This window comes from Callospermophilus lateralis, chromosome 5, assembly GCF_048772815.1.
Source record: "Callospermophilus lateralis isolate mCalLat2 chromosome 5, mCalLat2.hap1, whole genome shotgun sequence".
NCBI classification, from domain to species: domain Eukaryota; kingdom Metazoa; phylum Chordata; class Mammalia; order Rodentia; family Sciuridae; genus Callospermophilus; species Callospermophilus lateralis.
The window spans coordinates 157,216,201-157,242,573 of NC_135309.1; the positions used below are offsets into that span (position 1 = coordinate 157,216,201).

At 35.0% G+C, this 26,373-nt stretch overlaps 1 protein-coding gene across 1 annotated transcript in view; it reads right to left on the reverse strand.

Annotated features, from left to right (window-relative positions):
* The window catches only part of Marchf6 (membrane associated ring-CH-type finger 6), a 76,611-nt gene that overhangs the window by 35,333 nt on the left and 14,905 nt on the right, over positions 1-26,373 (reverse strand). The window contains exons 2-11 of the mRNA XM_076857473.2: positions 20,592-20,688; positions 19,717-19,790; positions 16,941-17,084; positions 11,149-11,221; positions 8,872-9,040; positions 6,474-6,663; positions 5,085-5,146; positions 4,320-4,352; positions 2,920-2,971; positions 99-157 (exon numbers count right to left, since the gene is read on the reverse strand). Of these exons, the coding sequence (XP_076713588.1) occupies positions 99-157; positions 2,920-2,971; positions 4,320-4,352; positions 5,085-5,146; positions 6,474-6,663; positions 8,872-9,040; positions 11,149-11,221; positions 16,941-17,084; positions 19,717-19,790; positions 20,592-20,688 (953 nt within the window). The remainder of the gene's footprint in view (positions 1-98; positions 158-2,919; positions 2,972-4,319; positions 4,353-5,084; positions 5,147-6,473; positions 6,664-8,871; positions 9,041-11,148; positions 11,222-16,940; positions 17,085-19,716; positions 19,791-20,591; positions 20,689-26,373) is intronic.

Here is a 26,373-nt window from a genome sequence, read left to right on the forward strand (position 1 = left end):
AAACATGAAGTAACTCTTTTGAAAATTATTACTTACTCAGAAAATATCAAATTTGGGAGTAATTAACAAAAGTAAGTTTGTAGAAGTATTATACTCACATGTTCTTCAAATCCCAAACCAACAAGGGAGAAATGACCAATGTGGTAAGGGCAAAATGCTAAAAAGGAGGGGAAAAAAAATATGAAGACTACAACATCAAAACAATGAACACCCCTAATATAGTCCCCCACTAAAGGGAACCAGCTTCTTTGAGAAATGGAAGATTCAAACCTGGACCAAAAATGTATTGCACCTAGGACATTATAACCAAAGAATAATAAAGTTATCAAGGTCTAATAAGACCATGTCAAAAGGACACAGGAAACACCGTGAAGAGGGTATTATGGATCTCTTTAAGAAAGGATGATTAAAACAAACAATAACAAAAAAAATCTAATAACCAAAATTTATAGACGCACACCAAACATACATATCTAGAAGTTCATGATACTCAAAAATAGGGAAAGCCCAAAATAACATCCATAAAAGAAAAAACAGCAACATCACAGAAAATGTTTTAATTTTTTGGAAGTAGTTAACACACAAAGGTAGTAGTTATGCATATACTGCTTAGTCTGAAAACTGATAAATAAAGGGAAAAAACTGAGCATCTACCTGGCTTCTCCTAAGCAACAAAGTTCATGTTAACTGTGGTAAGGGCAAAATGCTAAAAAGGAGGGGAAAAAAACAGGAAAACTACAACATCAAAACAATGAGCACCCCTAGTATAATCTCCCACTAAAAGGAACCAGGGCTTCTTTGAGAAATGGAAGACACAGAACTGGACCAGTTGATTAGAATAAATTTTTGTTGGTGTGGGGGGTGGGGGTCCAGGGGATTGATCTCAGGGGCACTTGACCACTGAGCCATATCCCCAGCCCTATTTTTTTTTATATATATATTCTTTTTTTTTTTTTAGTTTTCGGCGGACACAACATCTTTGTTTTTATGTGGTGCTGAGGATCGAACCCGGGCCGCACACATGCCAGGCGAGCGCGCTTGAGTCACGTCCCCAGCCCTCCCCAGCCCTATTTTATATTTTATTTAGACACAGGGTCTTAGGTTAGTGCCTCGCCATTGCTGAGGCTGGCTTTGAACTCGTGATCCTCCTGTCTCAGCCTCCCAAGCCACTGGGATGACAGGTGTGTGCCACCGCACCTGGCAAGAATGAAATCTTTTAACAATTTGGGCTGGGGATGTGGCTCAAGCGGTAGCGCGTTCGCCTGGCATGCGTGCGGCCCAGGATCGATCCTCACCACCACATACAAACAAAAGATGTTGTGTCCGCCAAAAAAAAAAAAAAAAACTAAAAATAAATAAATAAATATTAAAAATTCTCTCTCTCTCTCTCCTCTCTCTTTAAAATAAAATAAAATAACAATTTGAAAAATCAGTATTTAACACCTAATAAATGATTCAGGCAAGGATCATCAAGAGTTGGTTCTCAGCCTTTTGTCTAAGACCAAGGGTAGAATTAAGAGTTAATAAAATCATTAGTTAAAAGGAAGATGAAACCTTCTACTTTCATAATGATACTAAAATGTCATCTCATACATAATCTTATCAGGTAAAGAGAAAACTGGGATTTTAGAATAGAGGTTCAGCAGTGCACGTGGCACATGCCTATAATCCCAGCAGCTCAGGAGGCTGAGGCAAAAAGTTAATGAGTTCAAAGCCAACATCAGCAACTTAGCAAGACCCTGCCACAAAATAAAACATAAAAAAGGGCTGTGGGTGGGTGGCTCAGTGGTTAAGTGGCTCTGGGTTCAATCCTGTACCAAAAGCCCGGGGGGGGGGGGGGGGGGGGTTTAAGGTTGGTATCTCCTGAGTCCACTAATAAAAATGGAAAAATAAACACTATGTATCTCCTCAAACGAAGTATTAATGTGATCAGTGAAGAAACTGTCATAAATTCACTAATCCTGGTATCTAATCTTGCCTTTAAATCTGACTTCCAAGTTATGGAAAACATGTGAGTCAAAGGATGAGGGCAGAGGACATCCAGGAAGCAGTTGCATGTGATTATGTGAATATATCATACAGAATATGTCACTTACTGTAAATGTAAAGTACAGCTAACCTAATCTCATCAACAAAACAATGGCAAATGGGATAGGGTGAGTTGGGGCAAAGAGAAGCATACTCTTGATTAAAAGGAATTTAAGTCTTAAAAGTAATGTGTGAACCATATTTGGATCTTCAAACAAATCAGTTTTAATATGGCATTAAAACCAGGAGTGGTGGTGCATGCCTATAATCCCAGCAGCTCAGGAAGCTGAGGTAAGAGGATCGTGAGTTCAAAGCAAGTCTCAGCAATGGCAAGGCACTAAGCAATTCAGTGTGACCCTGTCAATAAAATACAAAATAAGTCTGGAGGTGTGGCTCAGTGGTTGAGTGAATTAGTGAATTTATGAGTTCAATCTCCGATACCAAATAATAATAATAATAATAATAATAATAATAATACATTTAAGGGAACTTGTGAATTTTAAAGATGATTAGGAAATATTAAATGAATAATAATAATTTTGAAAAATGTGAAATGGCACTATAGTTAAAAAAAATCCTTAAAATGTTCACGGTATGAACTTTTATGTTCTTTTTCAAACCCTTTTTGCTAAATTTTACTTTGCTCTTCTAAAATTTAATTATCTTTTCTTTATAAAAAAAAATAAGCAGCATGGTAAATTCTTAAAAAAGGGGGTGCCTCAATCATTATGAAAAAAGAGCGAACCTGCTAGGGATCTGGCCACTAAACCTGTACTGTGTATTCCTTAATATTCCTAAATTACTAATGAAATGAAAACCTGTAAAAAGACACCTAGAAAGCCAAACTCCTCCCATTAGATCATAAAAAGTAAAAGCATAAACACAACTTACCAAAAACAAGAATGAACAGTGTATTTAAAGACACAACCCAGAAGACGTGTTCCTAAAAAGAATGTTAACAAAGCACAGTGAGTTCATGTTTAGTATGACATATTTGACTGAACTACTCCATAAATAGCTATCAAATACTGAAAATAACTAAGACTGAAATTTTGCTCCATAATTTTGAGATTTCCATCTAGAAACTGTACAACTTTTCATTTTTCTGATAGCTCATAAAACTAAGACTAGTAAAATTCAAAGTTCATAGTTTTACACATAAAAAAAGAACAAATCAATTTATAAACCATAGATTTTCACAAAAACTGAGATTTAAGACAAAAACTGAAAAATTTCAAGTGGAGCAAAATCTAAAAATCATATTCAAAACAATGCACTAATGTAAACTGCAGAGCGCTTCTTTCAGTGTCCGTTCCGTTTTCATAACTTCAGCAAGGTCACTGTTGTTCGGCTCCCTCCCCTTGGAAAAACACTAGCATGACCTGCTCTGGTCCTTCCTCTCCTCCTGATGCCCTGGCTTTCTTTGTTCCTATCTCAGAGACATATTCTCTCATAGCCATATGATCACGTCCACAATGACTGCTAATCCATCTATTCGTCCAGCCACATCACCCACCCTTTAGTCAGTTCCTAGGTAAAGACGGATGGGGCTGAGTAAACAGTAGAAACCTAAGGTCAGACTATGGTTCTTACTGTAAAAGAATATAAAGTTGTTTTGCTTTCACTGGTACAGGCGTTAAGTACACGACTGAACTTTAGAAGAATTCAAGTTTGTTTGGCCACAATCCCAGCCCAAGAATTCAAATTCTATTAACACCATTAATTTTAGACTCCATTTTCTTTTTTAAACAAAATCAAATATTAGGCTGGGATTGTGGCTCAGCAGTAGAGCGCTCACCTAGTTTTTGTGCGAGGCCCTGGGTTTGATCCTCAGTACCACATAAAAATAAGTAAATAAAATAAAGATACTTTATCAAACTACAACTAAAAAAATAAGTTCTTTAAAAGTCAAATATTAAATAACTTCCTTTATAAATAATAATACCTTTATGCCTCTCCAATATTTAACACATAAAATATAGTCTTTAGGGGCTGCGATTGTGGCTCAGTGGCAGAGCATGCGTGAAAATTGGGTTCAATTCTCAGCACCGCATATTAATAAATAAAATAAAGGTCCAGTGACAATTAAAAAAATTTAATACACACACACACACACACACACACACACACACACATATATATATATGATAGTCTTCAAACATGAAGTAATCAAAAACCAAAGGGCATTTTGACCTTTAGTATAAAAAAGGAGCACATACTATATATCTGAAATTATTGAATCACTAAGACAAGTAATTCACCGTTCTTTTATTAAATATAATTTTACTTACCAGAAAAACTAGTGATCCATCAAGTCCTAGCATCTAAAATATATAATAATAGTGTGCATTAGTTCAATATGCAACAAGATTTCTACTCTTATAAAATAGGTTTTCTTTTAGTATCTTTAAATACAGCCTTCATCCACTACTTTTCAATACAGCCTATCATTTTTGGAATGTAAAAAAACTCTGACCCTACAGGAAGTTTTATATTTTGGGTGTCCTTTTATTTCAAGTCATTTGCATATAATATCTAAAAAAATTCCACCAAGAGTTTAATTCTTCCATTGGACAGAAAGCCAGTCAAGACTTCATGATAAAAATATATTATTTTGTCAAATGAAGTGTGAAAATTTAAATTTACTACTTAAATTTAAGTTGCTTCTTAGTTTTTCAAAAGTTCACACTTTCAGGATGGGGTTATGGTTCAGTGGTACAGTGCTCGCCTAGCCAGTGTGAGGCAGTGGGTTCAATTCTCAGTACCACATAAAAATAAATAAAGGTATTGTGTTTATACACAACTTAAAAAAAAAAATTTTTTTTTTTTTAGTCACACTTTCAGGTGAAACTATGAAGCAAGCTTTATAATAAAGACCAAAAAATAGAAAATCATCAGTTTCTATATTTTTACCACAAATAGTACAATGTTCTATACAAAAAAAAATCTGGTAATTATTTTCTACAAAATTAGTGCATACATCTAAATATGCCCAATTTTAAAATATACTTTAGGATTAAATGCCAGAATTGTGACAGGAAGAGATCTTATCTTACTCTTTCCCATGTGAGTTCTTCTGCAGCTCGGTCCCATTCTAAAGCATTCCAGTTCATGTCATCTGGAAACATAATTGCAGATTAAAGATTAGGGGTGGAAATTGAACTATAAATAATAAAATGCATTTTTTTAGGTATAAGATCATATTGAGAAGCTAAATAACATTTAAAATTTTTCCACACTATTTGCTTGTTACACAGTAAATGCTACCTAAAAATACATACCTTAAAGTAAGCAGTACATATAAGATAAGGTGATACTAGACTGTGATAAGTGCTAGAAAAGAAAGAGGACTTCAGCAACTCTGAATCAGGAATAAATAAATATGGTAGATCTAAGGAAAGGAAGGAAGCCAGAGGATTCTAACTTTCTCAGTGATGAACAGAGTAGAGGAAGATATAAGTATGAAAAGTGGACAGGGATCACATAAAAGAAATGTAGAATCTGGATTTCATTTTATTCTTTAGTACAGTAGGAAAAGCACTGAAATAGGCAGGAGAGTAATAGGAACCATGTGGTGCACACATGCAAAGAGGAAGACTACTTAGCAGTTAATGTAGCAGACCAAGAGAGATGATGACAAGGTACTAGGTAGTAAGAAAAGATCGTATTCTCAGAGCCTCTGATCTTTCCCTGAAAAGGCCCACTGTTCCCACTATACAACCTGCTTCTTCTCACTCTTCAGATCTAGGTCAAAAGTAATTTACTCTGAATTTCCAAGGAAACCTTAGATAATATAGCAACCTGCATGACACTTATCCCAATGTGTACCTCTTCCCTAAATCAGAAACTCCCTGAGGACAGTGACCTAATGTTCTGTTCACAACTATGTACATGGTATCTCAAAGAGCGTCTGTTACACAGAAACACTCAAATATCCACCATGTCAAGTGGATCCAGAGACAATACAGTGCTTAACAGGAAAACTCTGCAGTAGAAGAGAGAAGAGACAGTGAGCCACTAACAGATGACTGGCAGATCCAGTCTTGGATCTTACTTTTTACATTCCAGAATTTAATCTGCTAGAAAATTAAAAATAGTAAAAATGATGGCACCTGGCCTGCAACATAAACGTCAAGATCTTTTCCAATTTTACAAGCTGTACTAAATCAATGGAAATGGAAAGAGAAATGAGGTAAACATGTATCATATTCTTTAAAAAAACAAAAAATTCTGTATAAGTATATAAAACACAAAATGTTCCATACTGCATAGGAAAAAAAACATATTTATGCATATGCGTAGCCATAAATGACGGTCTGTCAGAGTAAAAATAGGTTAGAAATAGAACTTTATGATATTAAAATTTGAAAACTCTAGTCCTTTTCTCTTCAACCCAATGGATATATGGTCTTGAAGAAAGAGTAAGGGCGCAAAAGCACCATTACCCTGGGCTCCATTATTAGCATCCGCTGCATCTTCCACGCCTGCATCATCTTCCTCCTCATTGTCTTCCTCTTCCTCTTCCGCCTGATCATCCTGAGCATCGGGGTTTTCTCCCACCACTGCATTCTCAGCTGGTGGGTTAGCAGGTTGCTCAGGAGCAACATTTTCTGCACCATTTCCTCCTGCTGGAGCCTAAAGTGACAGAAGAGCCCAGAAGTTTAGCTAACTCATCAGTTGGCTTCATTTCCAAATTGTGTTCTCCCTTAAAAAAACAAAATTAGCAAACACAAAAAACTACTAACATTAAAAAATAAAAACCTTCAGAGTCATCTTTAATTTTTTTTCCTTCGGAGTCATCTTTTCTAAATGTATCTGATTTTGGATCAACTTGGTATATATATTTAAAAAAAAAACTCTAAACTTTACAGTACACATATTCACTTAAGTTTAACTTAAGGACTAACAATTCACAAAGCATTATAGAAAGTAAGTTTACAAATCTGGGTATCTCGAACACATTCTGTAATCCTTTTTTATAAGACATCTATCTATCTCCTGTTTTTACTATCTCAGAGACGAAAACACCTTTTTAAAAATTTACACATATACATATGTAAAACTAATTCCATTTTCACTTTAAAAACTAAAGGAAATGGTTTCTAATTTCTTCTCAGTCAGTAAGGGTAAGAATGCACATATGGACTTTTTACTAAATACATCCTTCTCTGACTCTTTTTAAATTCTGGTACTTATCAAATGTGAAGATATAACTGTAGCTAATGACAGTTAAGTTAAAATACAACTCCCAGGCAGGTGTGGTAATGCACACCTATATTTCTAGCTACTCAGGAAGCTGAGGCAATTTGAAGATTTAACTCAGCACGGTATACTTGCCTAGCTTATGTGAGGCACTGGGTTCAGTCTTCAGTAGTGCAAAAAAAAAAAAACAAGAAAACCCCCACAACTCCCATGATTTAACGAGGATCCTAAAACTAAACAGTATAAAATGCTTCAATATGTAAGGTACAGGGCTGGGGCTGTAGCTCAGTAGCAGAGAGCTTGCCTAGCATGTGTGAGGCATTGGGTTCAATCTTTAGCACCACATAAAAACAAATAAAGACATTCTGTTCATCTACAACCACAAAAAAAATTTTTTTTAAAAGAGGTCCAATATAAACATGTTAATCTTACATAAGAACAGCGCCAGTTTATAGTCTTATTTTCTGTTATGCTTTTCAAAGTTACACTTTATAAAGAAAAATTAAACGGTAGACTTTGATGAAATCAATCTACACACTGAAAAAAGCAGGTCCTAAAAGCAAACATTAAGCTATTAATTTACTATACAGCTCTTTTTCATAATAAAATTTTATAAAGTATAAATTATTCCCTTTCCAAGCAAACAGCTAATCTACATAACATTTTCAGACCCATAATTTCTCAGCAAGCAATACACTAAAAATTATTTTTTACATCTTCCTTTAAAAAAAAAAAAAAAGATAAGAGTCTATGCTGTCCACAGTGGCCTCAAACAGAAAATCCTCCTACCTCTGCCTCCTGAGCAGTTAGAACTATAGGTTCATGCCAATGAACTTGGCTTTGCCCTCTTCTTAATACCACTAACAAACACTCTTGTATCTAAGCATGTCATAATCCATAAAGAAAAAAATGTAACTGCACTAGATTATCAACAATATTCCAATTTTTCTACTTTTGATAATGTTTCTACAAGACAGGAAAGGCAAGGCATTTTTCATATGAAGAACATATAAGCAAAGAAGTGGGGAGGCCCTTCCTTAATGTTACACAGCATGTAAGAAACATATCCAGTAAGTTGTATCTTAACTTCTAGTCGTGAGTTGAACAATTAACCCAAGGAAAGAAAATGGAACAACAGCCAGGTACAGTGGCGCATGTCTGTTAGCCCAGCAGCTCGGGAGGGTGAGGCAGGAGGATCCCAAGATCAAAGCCAGCCTCAGCCTAATACTTAGCAAGGCCGTAAGTAACACAGCCAAGGCTGTCTCAAAATAAAACATAAAAAAGGGCTGGGGATGTGTCTCAGTGTTTAAGCGCCCCTGGGTTCAATCCCTGGTTTTAAAAAAAAAGAAAGAAAGAAAAAAAGAGGAAGAACATTTTAGTGTGACATCCATTTTTTTTTCTTTCTTTTTTTTTTTTTTTTTTGGCCAATCTAGCAAGAAAATTAAGAGGCAAAAATCATGAAAGCATTCTGTTGGTTTTTCTTATTTCTCTTAATCTTCTTCCAAACCTTTCTGATGTACTCCTTTGAAATGGCAAAAGAACATTTATGAGGCACATGGGAGTCAAAGGTTTGAATCCTACGGGCAACCATAATTTTCATGTCCTACTCAAGTGAAGTCAAGTTCAGGGATGGGAGGTTACCTCATTTTGGTGGTGTCCAGCAGCATTGAAGGGCGGAGCAGCATGTTCCAACCAAATCGGGGCTCCCCCGTGGACTATCTGCTCTCGCAACCACACCAGGCTGATGAACGCACACAACGTGCACGTCACCACAAAACAACCCTGCAAACAATCCGCCAACAAATTTTCCCTATTTAAAAAAAATTATATATAATTACTCCAAAGAATACTTGTAAAAACAGTCAGAAAAATCTAACTTTGGGGGTGAAAAGCAGCTTCTCCAAAAGAATTATTTGAAATGATGGTGAAATTCAACCTATTTTAAAAGCTAATATATATTTATATTGTATCTATTTTTGTATTATAGTAGACATAACATCAGAACTACATAGCAATTAACTATCCACAGCCTATCCTTTAACTTGGTCAAGAAACAGAAGACAGAAAGTAAACAGCAAACACTTGACAAAGGTTAAGCACTGAACTTACCAAAAGTGAACAACTTTCTCAAACCCTTACAAAGAATTTCCTTGTTCTTCTTTTACTTACAACTTCAAAAACCTAGCATTTACCTAAGTCCATACAAACTAATAGAATCATCAAATCAGAAAAAGAATGAAGCTTCTCCAGACAGGTTTCCTATATGCCATGTATAAGACAAAGAAGTCTATGATAAACTTTATAGAAAATTTTCACTTAGAAAACAAATCAAGATTTGATACTAACTGCAAATATAACAAAGTATATTAGTTCCTCAATAAGTCCAAATAGGCAAAGTATTTTTAGTTTAATACATAAAAATACATGAAATGCTATATAATACTGAAGACCCCTTGGTTCTGGTTCCTTGGTTCTCCTCTCTGAAGAGCTTATCCTTCCTTACCCACACCCATAATTTCAAAATAAAGATAACTCAAAATTATCTTGGCAGTCTTTAGAAAATCCACTATTTTAATGGAATAAATGACTTTTTCCTCCATTGAAAATCTGAACAAGGGTCAACCTGGGAGCATGACCTAGTAGCTCCAAACTATAATTGCACTGGTGTGTCTCCTAAGGGTTATTGTCTGTAATAGCTCATAAATCAAAAGGGGGAATCTTAATCACTTTATTGCTAAGGAACTTTCTAGACCATTAAAATTCTAATGTGTGGAGACCAAAATATCTTCTACTTCTTCTTTGCCATCAGCAATGAGAATATGAATGGCTCCTGCAGGTTTTAAATGATAACAAACTAACAAATCTAGACTGGTTTTGTTTATTGCCTGGATGTCGCCCAAGTTCCAGAACCAAGAAGGCGGCTTGGGAGTCTACTTTCATTCACCCTTTTAATGCTGTCCTGAGCCCACTGCGTAAAGACTCCCCCCAACCAGCCTTCTGGAAGATGAGAAGTCATGTAAAGGAGAACCAAGTCATCTCAGCCAGGACCATCTTAGATAATCAAGCCCCAATAAAATACATGAACAGTTCAGGCAAGCTCCACAGATAAACTTGGCTGAGCCAAACCCAATTTCTGAGACCTCTGAGCAAATAAAATGGTGGTTCTTTGAAACCACCAAGTTTCAGAGAGTTTGTTCTTCCGTAAAAGAAAACTGAAATGGTATGCCTTGAGATGACGTATGCCTTGAGATGACCAAGAACTGAGCTATGGAATACACAGCAACCACTAAGATATTACGGAAATTTAAAGTAAATTTTCAGGAAAAATAGATCTACTCTATACTCTATAAAGGAAAGAAGGAAAAAAAAAAAAAAGCACTATTCAGGGGTACAGAAAAAAAGCTGCGATAACAATTTCTTTTGTCCATCCCCACCAGGCCTCTACCATTCAGTCGTGTAACAAAGGTGCACTGAGATGCACACAAGCCTATCAGGACAGGGAAAATATGGAGTCTGCCAACATAAGGCAAGCAACAATGCTTAATACCAAATTATGATACAATGAGACAGCCATAGTGACAAGTTTTTAGCATGTATATTCTAATAATCTCAAGAACATATTTAAATTATTCTCAACCTATAAAAATAGTAAATACCTCAAACTGTGTGAGAGCCTAATGAAGAAATCATCCTGCCATTAAAATATAAAAGGGGTTATGTTTTAAAAGAATCATTTATATATTTTAGCTACTTCCGCAGTTATAACTGTTAGCATAAGAAGCATGAATAACTGTCCTTGGAACAAAAGAATAAATTACTTTCAAAAAAATTATTTTCAAATTACTAATAAAAATTAAGAAAAAAAACAGTACAAGTTATTTTGCACAACTCTCATTGTCATACGGATTTAATACTCACGTTGAGAGCATGTCTAGCGGCAGTGTCAGTAGTGAGCTCACGGAGCCAGTAAACAAGCACTTGTAGATGCGGCCTACAAAAAAGGGCATGATGGCATACAGTCACAACCGGCATCACAAACTCATCACAGTAGATCAAGAGTTACAATGGAACACTGTGAAAGGCACTGAAACAAGTTTTGTGTGAGTCTCAAAATCCTACATTTTTTTAAAAAAAGATGGTGATGCAAGCATAAAAATAGTGACTAAAGAATATGTTATGGGGGGCTGGGGATGTGGCTCAAGCGGTAGCGCGCTCGCCTGGTGTGCGTGCGGCCCGGGTTCAATCCTCAGCACCACATACAAACAAAGATGTTGTGTCTGCCGAGAACTAAAAAATAAATATTAAAAAAATTCTCCCCCCCCCCCACTCTCTCTTAAAAAAAAAAAAAAAAAGAATATGTTATGGGCTGGGATTGTGGCTCAATGGTAGAGCTTGCCTCACATGTGTGAGGCACTGGGTTCCATTCTCAGCACCACATATAAATAAAATAAAGGTCCATCTACAAATAAATAAAATATTTAAAAAAAATAAATGCTATACAATATTTTTCAGTGTTTAGATTCTCTCTAAACTGTCTTTATTGAATGAGCTTAGATGCTTGAAAAGGGGGGGAGTTTAAATTAAAGATCTTTAAAATTATAATATGGAGGGCTAAGGCTGTATGTAGCTCAGTGGTAGAGCTGAGGCATACGTGAGGCACTGGGGTTGGTCCTCAGCACCACATAAAAATAAATAAAATAAAGGTATTGTGTCCATCTACAACTAAAAAATTAAAAATAAATGTTTTTAAAGTTATAATGTGGAGAATTTTTTAAAATCTAGAATTCCAAAATGTATTAAGTCTACTCATAAGAATAAAATATTTCAGCTTTAAAATTACACATCTTTGAAATTAAGAAGATACTTCACTACAATACATGCTCCAATGCTGCAAACAGCAAACTGGCAGCCAAATTTTTAAAAGCACAGATTCATGTGTCCTTAAATAGAGAATATACTAAATCCAGCCCCTGAGGGGAAAAGATGAAGTCTGAGTGAATGCTTTATCATCCCTTTATCCTCTTAGTCAGAAAAGAAATAATGTCTTTATTCAGAAAGGTAGAATGTTGGACATAATGAGTGACTACAGCTTTGGAAATGGGCTTAAGGAAAATGCTGAGATTATCTTTCAAACCAGTACTTGCCTATTAGTTTAAAAATTCCCTAGAGTCTTTTTGTTTTTGTCCCCCCGGCCCCCAGTCTTACACAAGAAATTTTTAGTGACATCAATGGTGACTTTTAAAAAACAAGTCAAGGGCTGGGGTCGTGGCTCGGGGGTAGAATGCTTGCCTAGCATGCACAAAGCACTGGGTTAGATCCTCAGCACCACATAAATGTAAAATAAAGATATTGTGTCCACCTAAACCTAAAAAATAAATATTAAAAAAAAAAACAAGTCAAAATGGAAGGTCAGGAAGAGTTTCTATTATAGGAATTACTTAATATGTATATAAGATATCCAAAGCAGATATGCTTGTAACAAAGTAAAACTGACAACACACCAAATGTCAATAGAAAGGAAAATGAGTTCATATATAACAGAATTCTTTACTACAGAGTGCTGTGGATCCCTTAAAAACATAAGGTAGCGAGGCAGGAGGATCGAAAATTCAAGAACAGCCTCAGCAACTTAGTGAGGTCCTAAGCAACTTAGTGAGACCCTGTCTCAAAATAAAAAATACATAGGGCTAGGAATGCAGCTCAGTGGTAAAGCGCCCCTGGGTTAAATCTCCAGTACCAAAACAAACAAACAAAAAGAAAAACCATAAGGCAGCAGATCATGTACTACATGGAAAGAGAGCCAAGGTACATCACTAAGTTTAAAAGTTATAGAATAAGTACTATGTGATGTAATTTAAATTTTACATAGTGTGTATATAAACAAGTTAGATAGAAATCAAACATGTTAAATGTTACCAGAATCCTCTAAGGACTTATTTGTTCTTACTATTTGATCTACAGATTTCAGAGAGGTATGTTGGTCTTCCATCATGACTGTAAATGCTTTACATATATCACAGTTCTATTTTCTAGTATTTAAAAGTTCTTTAATTTTATTTCGTTAGTGGACTACATCTTTTATTAATATAAAATATGATGCTTTGTCCCACTTAATGATATTATACTTTTAATCTTGAATAATATCTGGCCAGCTAACATGGTTCCTGCTATTCATTAGTATTTGTTAACAAAATTATTTTTCTACCTCATTAACCTTATATTTCTTTCTTGTAGAGCAGTATAATGTGTACACAAACTGACACTCTTTATTATTAAAAAAAGTGTAAACCCTTTTGATTACAGATATATTTAAATTTATCTGTTATTCTTCTACTTCCCTTTCTGTTTTTCTCTTCCTTTCTTTCCTACCTTTGGCTGATCTATCCAATTTTCATTTGCTGTTTCCCTAACTGATAATCCTGTTTCTAATCTTATAGCAGTTACTCTATAAAGTTTTGCTACTTTTTAACTAATACACATTTTTACATAAATCTTAAGTGAACAGCTGCGTGAATTCTTACATATGTATGTATCCAGGTAAATACTATCCAAAGCAAGGTGTTCAACATTTCTAGCTCCCCAGAAGGTTCCCTTAAGCCCTTTTCCAGTCAACAGCACCTGCAAAAGGTAATACTATTCTGATTTTTATCACCATATATGAAATTGACCTTTTTTTAAATTTCATGTACATGCAATCATATAATCCATACTCTTTAGTGTCTCAGACTTCTTTTTCTCAAAGAAGCAAAATCCATTCATGTTATTCCAGGTCACAACAGTTAGCTCTTTTACACTGCTATGTAATATTCTGTGTATGGATATATCACAACGTATTTCTACTGTTCAAAGGATTTGACTGGTACCAATTTATTAGCAAAGCTGTTGTGCTTGTATTTATTTGTATATTCTTTAGTGGACACAAGGCTCTTATTTTTTCTATTATCTATAGTCCCAGGAATGAAACTACTACATCATAAGGTATTTGTAATAGCCAACATTAGTAGATACTGTCAGTTTTCCAAAGCAGTTATAACGTATACACTGCCCCCATCAATGTATACATATTTCAGTTGTCCCACCTTCCTAAGCAGCAACTTAAGACTGTCAATCATTTGAATTTTAGCTTTTCTAGTGACTATCTTCTTGACCATTTCCCTGATGACTAATGATGGTGAGCACTTTTTCATGTGTTTACTGTCTACTTAAATATCTTCTTTCCAGAACACCTGTTCAGCTTTTTAATTGGGTTATCAAGCCTTTTTCTTTCTGGTGTATTTACGACTCTTTATATATACTCATAATATAAGTCCTCTGTTGAATATATGTATTGCAAACATCTTCGCTTACTCTGTAGCTTCTTTTTTACTCTTAAAGGCATCTGAAGATGAAGTTCTTAATTCTAAATTGACTTTATCAATATTTTCTTTTATGGGTAGTCTACATTTTCTAAGATTTTTTTGTTTTTTAACATTCAAACTCAGCCTTTTAATTGATCTCAAATTAATTTTTGAGCCATACTGAGGTAATGATACGTTTCGTGTTTCCCATATAGCGAACCAGTTGATGCTATCCCGTTTACTGAAAAAATTATCTTTCCTTCACTGAACTGGGATGCTTTTGTCGTTAATCAGGACACAGTGTAGGTGTGGGTCTAGTTACGAATTGTTTGGTTACTCTTACATTTGGGTACTGTGTAGTGAATTAAAAGGTGCATAACCACTGAGTCACATCCCCAGCCCTTATAATTTTTTTTATTTTAAGACAGAGTCTCACTAAGTTGCTGAGGTTAGCCTTGAATTTGTAATTCTTTTTTTTTAAGAGAGAGAGAATTTTTTTAATATTTATTTTTTAGTTTTCAGCGGATACAACATCTTTGTTTGTATGTGGTGCTAAGGACGGAACCCGGGCCGCATACATGCCAGGCGAGCGCGCTACCACTTGAGCCACATCCCCAGTCCCTTGAATTTGTAATTCTTCTGCCAGAGCATCCTGAGCCTCTGGGATCACAGATGTGCACCATCACACCCAGCATACCCCTAAATTCACAGCTATTCATCATCTTTCTATCTATATGTAGAGAATTTATAATCTCACAAATAAGTCAAGCAACTTTAAAAAGCTCTCCCTACAACTGCTTCCATGTTAAGGTTACCTGGAATTTTAGTACCAAGCTATTAAGAACTATTAATTATCACAGATTAGCAATAAATGAGCTTAATTATAAGAAGCACTTCTGTTTTATTTTAATTTTTTAGTTGTAGATAAACACACAGTATCTCTATTTTTATGTGGTGCTAAGGATTAAATCCAGTGCCTCACACATTTGAGGCAAGCACTTTACCACTGAGCTACAGCCCCAGCCCACCCCTGTTTGAGTCTCACATCTTTCTGATTCCTTGCTCATTTAAAGTATATTCTAAAACTTTTTTTTTTCATTAAAAAGTTTGAAACAGTAAACTTTCCAAACCCTCACATCTAATGAAATGTTTCTCTATGTTGTCTTTTCAGGTGAGAAATTTTAAGATCAAAAATATTGCCAAATTTTAAGTTTTTAAGTGGACTTTCCTTTAGTATTACACATTGCTGATTTTAAGTCTGATGGCAGTCTGATTTTCTCTACTTTGTAGGACAATCCAGAAATGGAAGCACATCATTGCTATACCTTTACCATACTCCCTAGCTCTAGAAAATTTGAGATTGTTCAGGAATATGAGACTTTTTCCTTTTTCATTTATTGTCATTTTCTTGCCAAAAAAAAAAAAAAAAGATACCATTTTCTCACCTCCATTATCTCTTTTGCCTTAATAGAACTATTTACTAGCAGTTGTTGAAACAACTAGATCTAGCCTTCATCTCTCAATATATTTTTCTCATACCTGGAACATTTGTCTCTTTAATTGCAGCCTAGGAGAACTCCTTGACTAAGTCTTCTGTCTCACTAATCCACTATTCAACAAACCTATTCTGCTATTTGGTATATCTTTCAATATTTTCATTTCCACAGGTAATCACGTTAATTTTATTTTAGCAGACATAAGAATATTAATTGCATACTTGTTTAAAAATCTTGCTTATTTTTAATTCCAAGAAATCATATCTATATATTCTGCCATTCATATACTATTTTCCATGTCTTTAAGGAAAAGAAGAAGAACAATAATCACCTAAGAGGATTGGTTAGTATACAAGATCCAGAGAGCTTCTTATATCTGAAAGATAAGCTTCCCAATTACTCAGGACCATTAGATCTTATATCTTTAAAAGGAGGTGGGGAGACCCCAAAACAATCCACCTACTAGAGACCTTAAAAGCTCCTGTATAAGTCAAGGAATAAAATTTGAGTTTCTTCTAATTATTTTTACTTTCTAAATTCTTTCATGAACTTTCATCATTAACCTGTGTATACTGTATTCTTCTTTCTCACATTCATTTAAGAAACAGACCTGTTTAAAAATTCATCCTTGGTTGTATCTCAATGCTAGAACACGTTTAGCTGAGACAAGGTCCTGGGTTCAATCCCCAGCACCAAATGAAAATCAAACTCATGCTGAGTTCAGATGAATATTTCCTAAACAAGGCTTCCTAATCAATATGACATTAAATACCAACTAATTAAATGTCATTCAAACAATAGCCTGGGGCAACATTTCTTATAATATTAAGTGGTTATACAATGTTTAAGTAACTTTGACATAGGCAGGAATACTCACATGCTGTAAGAGGAACAACTCCCAACCATGCAAAGGCCACAAGTGTATAATGAAACCAATATCGTATTGCAGTGCCAATACTTGTAACCAGTCCAGCAAATATGTCTTGGATTGGAAGCCGTGAAGGCATATCTGGAGAATAAACTTTAAGAGGGAAAAACATACACAGGATTTCATGAGGATTTTAAAATGGCTTAATTCATAAACAGAAAATAAACACTGTAATATCTTAATGTTCAATATATGTATTGTACTTAAATATTTTTCCAATGAAAACAAAATTAATCAAATAGTTACAACAATACTACATTTACCCAAGAAGCTGCTTAGGAGACAAATCACATGTAAAATATGAAAATCAACAAGAAAAAAATGCCTAACCAGGAAGAAAAGATTAAGCATTCAAACAATATAATCATCTGGTTTCCTAAGCCATAAAATATCAGGTCAAGAGCCCAGTATAATGGCACACCTATAATCCCAGTTACTCAGGAGGTTAAAGCCAGCCTGGGAAACTTGGTGAGAACCTGTCTCAAAATAAAATACAAAGAGCTGGGGATGTAGCTCAGTGGTAGAGTATTTGCCTAGAATATGTGATCCAAGAGCTGGTGTAATCCCCAATGCCACCAATATAGATAGATAGATAGACAGACAGACAGACAGACAGAGATATAGATATATCAGGTAAAAGAAACAAGAACAAAAGGGAAGTTGATATGTTATCATGAAAGAATTCCCCCAAACACAAGCATGAGGACACAGAACTCAAAAAGCACAACTGTAGTGAAGCCATTTCATGTGGTAGCCACAGTCTTATATTAAGCCAACCCTTCCCCTAATTTCAACATAGTACTTAAAATTTTAAATGATAAATTCATATCTTCCCCCTTCTCTGCAAAATGTGGTTCAACATACTCGGAAAAAGAAAATTGTCAGATTTTAGAAAAATAGCATTTTTAAATGTTTCCAATAAAAACAACTGCTTATTCAAAAGCTCCACTACAGGTAACTCAGAAAAACAGACAGTACAAACAAATATTCAGGAAAAAAAATAAATAAATGGTAAGTTTTGGCAGGCACAGTGGTGCACACCTGTAATCCCAGCAGCACAAACATTCAAGGAAAAAAAATAAATGGTAAATTTTGGCAGGCACAGTGATGGACACCTGTAATCCCAGCAGCTTCGGAGGCTGAGGCAAGAGGATCCTGAGTTCAAAGCCAGCCTCAGCAACTTAGCGAAGCCATAAGAAACTTAGTGAGACCCTGTCTCTAAATAAAATACAAAAATGGGCTGGGGATGTGGCTCACTGGTCCAGTGGGCCTGGGTTCAATTTCTGGTAATTAACTTATTACAATATACAAACATCAATCACTGACTTCAACAGGATATTTGGTATAAAAGAGCAAGTCACTCAGCCAGTAATAATAGAGTTTGGTGAAAGATAAAGGAAACCTCATAAGAAGATCAAATGAAAACTAAAATATACAAAAGCAGCATTTCTTGGACTCAAAAGAAGCCCAAAGATTTTCCTATTAAACTTCAACTAGTTTGCTAAAAATCTTAAAGTTATAGAACTAGTATACACTACAAAAAAATTAAAAGACCGCAAAATAGTTGACATTTTTGATGGCAATGAATATTAAGCTCCAAGAGTGAAAATGTGGATTTTTAATTATTTATACTTGTCAAATACAAAGTAAAACTAACATGAATTTACAGTATCTATACTGAGCAGCACAAAAGGCTTTTTAAAAAAAAAAAAAAATAACATAAGAGATGTTTGGGAGAGAAGGGCAACACACTGAGATTCTAAAATGAAAAATTATACTTCAAATTTTAATTATTTGTCAGTATAGTCTTCCATTTAAGATGAGTAATATTAGATTTTTATCAATAGGCATAGGAATTACTTAAAAGTTTATAAACCTGCAGAATATTTACAAAAGGCTTACAAAATATGAGCTTAAAAAGTCAGTCTTATGCTGGGCGTGGTGACATACTCTTGTAATACAAGCAGCTCAGGAGGCTGAGGCAAGAGGATAGCACTTTCAAAACCAGCCTCAGCACATAGTGAGGCTGTGAGCAACTTAGTGAAATGCTAACTCTAAATAAAAACAAAATGGTCTACAAATATGGCTCAGTGGTTAAGTGCCCTTGGGTTCAAATCACCTCCCACCCAACACCCCCCAAAAAATCCAGGCTCAAGGAAAAAAAAGGAGAGTTAAAACTTTATCTTTATTACTATTATTCTAATATACACATAATTTTAGCTCAAAAGATTGTCCAAACTTAATATTTGATGAACTCAAGGCATCATTATCTTTTCTAAGTGGATAATGGTAACATGTATTTTTTAAAACAGAATCCTTACATTTTTAGAGCCACATTCTGAAAAAAATGTACAAATGAAAATATAAATGACAGGATTATTTTTAAAAGGTCAGATAAAAATAATAAAAAGGATGGGGAGATAAAGAAGCATAGACAAAGTAAAATAGGCCATGGGTTGAAATGCAGGTGACACCGAGTGATGGATACATCATGTGAATTCATTATACCTTTGTATATGCTTGAACTTGTCTATAATTAAAAGGAAAGAGTCCTATAAAACATGTGTGTTAGATGACCATTTAAAAAAATATTTTCCTAAATGAAAAAGCATTTTTTCCTATTACTATCAAAGACAATGAAATTAAAAATTGATGCTTTACAATCATTTAAAACACCTTTTGCTGCCAGTAATAATCAAATATGAAAACATCTAAAAGAACTTACTTGGTGTAAAAGCAAATCTGTGTTTGCATAATTCACAGTATTCTTTTCGACTGTGTTTCAGCCACTGAACTAAGCTGTAATTACAAATACATTCATAAATACAATATTTACAACAAACTGAAGTTTCACTGAAAACTAATGTTCTGTTTTTATTAAAACTTAACATATTATAGAGCTTTTAACAATTTTGACAATTTCAAATTTAGATCATTCTTAAACCTTTATCTGCCTTCTAAGATTACAGAATTTACAACTGCTAAAGACAAAAATATATATATACATATATTATTTCTCTTAAAAAGGTTCATTCAACCTAAATTAAAATCTCTTCAGAGTTAAATGAATAAGAAAATCCCAAGCATCATCATCAGTTTTAATACTGGTTGATAATACTAGTACCTAGTAACTAGGTCTGAATCCTAGTTCTGTCACTAATTGGCTGACTACATGGCCTAAGAAAAGTTATTTAACCTGTCTATACTTTCATTTCTTTGTCTATATAACAATAATACTCTACCTCACAATTCTCATGTAAAGATTAGTTAGGATGTGTAAAGCATGAAAATAGTTCTTGATACAAAGTATTTCATACATGTAAGCTATTACTATGCCACTGAAAACTTAAAAAAGAAAATATTTCCCAAAGATAAAATAACTTCTCTATGCTAGAAATAAATAAGAGGGTACTCACAATTATACCAAAATAACAAGCATGGCTTAAAGAACTATGGGAAATTCTTTTCCAATTTTTCAAATTTTTACAACAAAAATTTTAAAAATAATTATAGAGCAAGTTCACTGAAATGATCATTCTTCTTGTGTAGATGACAAAACTGAAATTCAGAGTTATACAATTTTCTAAAATTATGACTTACCATTCTTGATGGATAAATTTAATACTGCCAGTACATACACAAGGATGATAAAGAGGTTTTTCAGGTGTTCCTTCTGACCGACACACTCTACATATGTCTGTTAACAAAAAGAAAAATAGAATTACTCTTGGTTATAAATTTTTTTAAAGACCACCAATACAAAAATATTTTTTGTCAAAACAATAATCTGTCACTTGGCAAAATAGCATGGAGAACTGACAATCATGATTAAGATGATATGCAAATGTGTATCTGAAACTAAGTTTTCTGAAAATGGATTCAAAGGTAGTTGTTCCTTGGCTCCATAAATAAAGTTGAAAATAACAGAAACTGTTGATTTTCTTTAAAACTAAACTCTCCTATAAGTATCGAAAAAATATATGCAAAAACAAATCACCATTAGTACTCTAACAATTTTAAACTCTAATCCTGATAGTTTAGCAGTTTAAACAGTCCTAACAATTTAAGCTCCACAAAAATACACCTGAGGACTCAAATCAATAACAGCGGAGGGCAGGTGGCAACAAAGAATAGAAATCCCTATCCTAACCTCTTCCACAAGAACAAGAAACATAGGCACCGGGGTTATGGGTCAGTGGTACAGCGCTTGCCTAGCTTGCCTAGCATGTGTGAGGCATTGGGTTCAATTCTCAGCACCATATATGAATAAATAAAGGTCCATCAACATCTTTAAAAAAAAATACACATATTTAGAGTTGAGAGGACTAGACCACAAAGATGCCAAGTCAGAAAGAGGTAAACCAGAGGCCACCATAAGCAGAAGCCATGGAAGTCCAGGATCTATAGTTATGTAAAGAATGACAGTTTTCCCCACCACCCACACCAAGCAGCTTTAGAAAAACATTTGTCTGCTCTTTAGCCTGAGGTGGCCAACAATACAGCTCAGAAGAAAACCACAACTGATCCTTGGCACGCGCTCACTCACTAGCCTGCTTCGGAAAGCTCCTCCACAGGTCCACATATTGAAATCTGGTTATTACTTTGATGTAGACCTCCTCAGTTATCCCTCAGGGCCAAATGCTGATACCTAGGACCATGTGCACAAGAATCAGAGACTTGGGCTGCTTAAATCTTTGGTGACAGATGCCACATGATAAAGCTGAGAGACACCAAGTGCTAAGGATCAGTTAACTGGTTATCATGCTATTAATTAACCAAACAAATCTCTCCACCAAAAGAGAAAAGTCACACATCCCATCCAAAGAAAGCTATCAGTAAGTCAACTCCATCCATAGCACAGTCTGGTGAAGTTGCCAGTACTGATTCAAATTAAGTGCAGGCAGAGTCTATAGAAGGCATTTCCAACCTTATTTGGTCAAAACTACATAGGACCTAACCCTTTTTAAACCTCCCCATTTCACCTTCATCCTTGAGTAATGAAAACATCCTTGGCAAAAGTTTTCACTTCAGTTGGTCTTACACTGGTTTAAGATTTACACTGGTTTAAGAGCTCTAGAGGTGCAACACTAATACCTCTACCTTATACTTAATCATTCTCCACAAAGTTCCAAAAGAAAACAGAACCACAATCCCATTCCACAGTTCCCAGCAACGGTATCCAGGCAGCCTATAGCTGCTCTGGATGCTACAATTTCTCCACATGTATACTTCAGCTCCAATGAAACAGCTGAAAACAAAGAGGGCCCCAAGAGACAGACAAGAGCTCCCTGACAACAAACCCTTCCCTATGCCAGGATCAACTACAAGCCGTTTAACTACAGTAAATTCAATGTAGGGCACTGAAACTGGCACCAGACTCGCCCTGTAATCATTGGTTCAATGATTATGTGATAGGCTCATTACATTACCCTCCTTAAAAGATTTAGAGTACCCTGCCTGGTACAGTAGTGCAGACCTGTAATCCCAGTGGCTCAGGAGGCTAAGGCAGGAGGATTGCAAATTCAAAGACAGCCTTCGCAATTTAGCAAGGCCCTAAGCAACTTAGCAAGACTCTGTCTCAAAATACAAAGGGCTGAGATGTACCTCAGTGGTAAAGCACCTCAATTCAATTCCTGGAACTCCTCAAAACAAGTATCTATTCCAAGATCTCCAGAGTCCTGTGTTATCTTTGTCACTGCCTTCTAGGGTTGAGAGTAGAAAATTTCACTCCACTTTACCTTCCTTGGATACAGTTATTAGTTTATTAGGCTCCCTCTGCAGAATGAACTATATTCCAAGTCACATTCCATGGCCACAGAAGGCACTGCAACACCACCTAAATGTGACAGGGTGATGGGGTTCTGCAACTGATCTATGTTATCTACAATCACCAGAGCCAATGGCACCACAGATGTAAATTAACTAAAAAATTACAAGTTATCCAGGTAGGAGCTGAATGCCAACCAAAGCCATTCACATAACCATATCAAGTACTTAGATACCCCCAGACTAATTTTTGATACAGGCATGTGTTTGAGCAAGGATCAACTAACTAGGCAGGGTGAGTGCAAGAACAAGTACTTGTGGGCAACACCCGATGTGGGATGCCATCCCCCCAGCCAGGCCTCAGGCATGTCTCATGGAATCTAGTGTAGAGGAAGGCAGTGGGGACACAGCCAGGGATAACATGGATGAAGACTGCCACTGGGGACAGGGTAACTGACTGGCTATCTAATATGGACTAGGGAAAGGCAAGCATAGACCTTGTTGGCAAACTGCCACCAAAAAAAGGCAAAAACAACAGGATAATAATATACACATAGGATTGATTATGTGGTAGGCTCATTACATTACACAATATGGACCCCAACAAGGTGCCTCAGTCCTGCATGTCCTAACATAAAGTTGTGGTAGAATCAAGGAAGTGGCAAGCTCCAAGGGTGCTCATCTACAGAGACACTGTTCATTCCAAGGGAATACCCATTGGGTGAGGACAGGGATGGGGTGACAGAATATCCAATTAGGGAGACCCAAAAATTAGGACATTAACTTTTAAAAGACCCCCATCCTTTTGAATGACAAAATAACAAACATAATACTAAGCAAACACAACAAATCTAAAATCAAGCCTCAAGCTCTGTTTAACGCTGGTCTAGAATAAGAACTTGAATCCCTGGAAGTGGAGCTTCTTAATCAGACGGCAAGGTCAAAGCTAGTTTCCTAGTAAAATCTCAACCTATATGAGAGAAGGCAAACAATTGCCAACGCTAAAATGTTAGGATTATCTGACAAGTATTTTAAAGCATCCATCATAAAAATATTTTAATGAGCAATTACAAACACATTTTGAAAGAAATGAAATTGAAGGCTTCAGCAAAGAAAAAGAAGATATAAAAAAGAACCAAGCAGAAATTTCAGAACTCGAAAGTACAATAAGTAAAATATAAATAAACAGACTTAATAGCTGAACAAAAAGGAAAGAGGAAAGAATCAGTGAATTTGAAAATGCAACAGAAGAAAATAATTGAACAACAGAAAGAAAATATATTTAAAAAATAGGGCTAGGGCTGTAGCTCAGTGGTAGAGCACTTGCCTAGTATGAGTGAGGCCCTGAGTTCAATCCTCAGCACCACATAAGAATAAATAAATTAAATAAAGGTATTGTGTCCATACAATGAAAAATATTTTTTAAAAAAACACATCCTTGGAGACCTCTATAACTATAATCTAACATTTATGTCAGTCCGAAAAGAAAAAAAAAAGTAGAGCTAAACAAAGTATTCAAAGAAATCCAGTACTCTCTCCTTATCCACAGATAAGAAATCTCCTTATCCACAGATAAGAAATCCACAATCCAAGAAATCCAGGAGATATCTGAAACTGAGGATAGTACCAAACCCTATTTTTCCTATACATATATACCTGTGATAAAGTTTACTTCATAATTAGGCAAAGTAAAAAATAACAATAATTTGTAATAAAATAGAACAATTTTAGTAATATACTGTAATGAGATTACCAACATCACTACTCTCATATTTTGGGGTCATCTTTAAGTAAAGTAAGGGATACTCAAATATAAGCATTGTGATACCATGAGAATCAAACTGATAACCAAGACTGCTACTAAATGACTAACATGTGGGTAGAGCATACAGCTAAGATATACTGAACAAAAGGACGATTCATATCCTGGGCCAGGAGTTCTGCAAGAGGAAAAACAAGTGCATCAATCCATCTGTTATTTTATGTAGTCTCATTACATGAAAATAACGATAGCTTGGTCTCAATTGGGGGAAAAAATCACCCCTAGTGGAATTCTATCATATAACTATTTCCAAGCAGTAATTAATAACTCCTAAAATCATCCGTTTATCTATGTTTATCCGTAGTAAATTATAATGAAGTACAAAAAATCCTAATGACAGTTTAATGACCATTCTCCATGAACATTAAAAAAAAAAAAATTCACAAGGAAATACTTACTCCTTAAATTCTATTCAATCTAGAAATTATTGCTGACTCTGTAACTTACCCATGTACTATGTGGACAAGAATGAAAAGAACAAACATATCAATAAGCTTTTCCTTAAATTATAATACATGGAAATACTTTAAACAGTGTAAATACTTTACAGAATATACTGTCAAAATATATCCTGTCAAGGAGCTGGGGTTGTGGCTCAGTTGTAAAGCACTTGCCTAGCATATGTGAGACACTGGGTTCTATTCTCAGCACCGCATATAAATAAATAAAATAAAGGTCCACTGACAATTAAGAAATATTTTTTAAAAAAATATATGTATATATCCTGTCAAAATATTAAAATGTCCAGTTATTTCACAAAGCATTATTTCCATCAAAATATTAAAATATTACACAGACATGAATAAATATCTTTAAGTTATTGTTGGGTTTTTCCTGTCTCAATTAGCTCTCAGGAGAAAATAAAAAATAAGAGAAAAGAAAATTTTCTGCTTCATCACGGTATTTAATTCCTACCATGTTCAGACAGACTTCTGAGCAATGAGAATGCATTATTTCCTTTACTCCTCATAATACCAATCTTATAGTTTGGGAAACTGAGGGTAAATATAGTAGGGTAAGGTAATGCATCCAAGGCACATCGGACTAAGTAGAAAACAGTATGCAAGAGATATGGCATATTACAAGACTGTCATACTATCAGAAAACTGGCTGGAAACCTTATATTAACTAACTCTATTCAGTTGAGACCTAAGTAAATTATTAACTAAGTGAAGAAATAAGGTTTAAAATAGAGTCCCAATTTTAAAAAGCACTCCCTTTGACTTTAATACACTTTCTCCCCAATATCAATCATCATGCAATCAAGTTATATTACTGAATCTTTTTTACAATACCAACATTCTATATGTTTACTTCAGACTCTTTCAGCTTTATTAAATATTTTTCCATCTGCACAGCAGACTGCTCCCTATAGTAAAACATATATTATTGAAATAAGTATTAAAAAATAACTAGGCAGTACAGCAGCTATTTAAAAAGAAGTTTTGGGCTGGGGATGTGGCTCAAGCGGTAGCGCGTTCGCCTGGCATGCGTGCGGCCCGGGTTCGATCCTCAACACCACATACAAACAAAGATGTTGTGTCCGCCAAAAACTAAAAAATAAATATTAAAAATTCTCTCTGTCTGTCTCTCTCTCTCTCTCACCTCTCTCTTTAAAAAACAATAAAATAAAAAATAAAAAGAAGTTTTGTCACTAGTCAAGTTGAACATTTCCAAACATTTACCAAGTTCTCTTTCTTTGCAAATTATTTGTCCACTTTACTAATTGGAGTCTTTCTTTCTTTTGCTACTGGGGATAGAGCCCATAGGCACTCAACCACTGAGCCACATCCC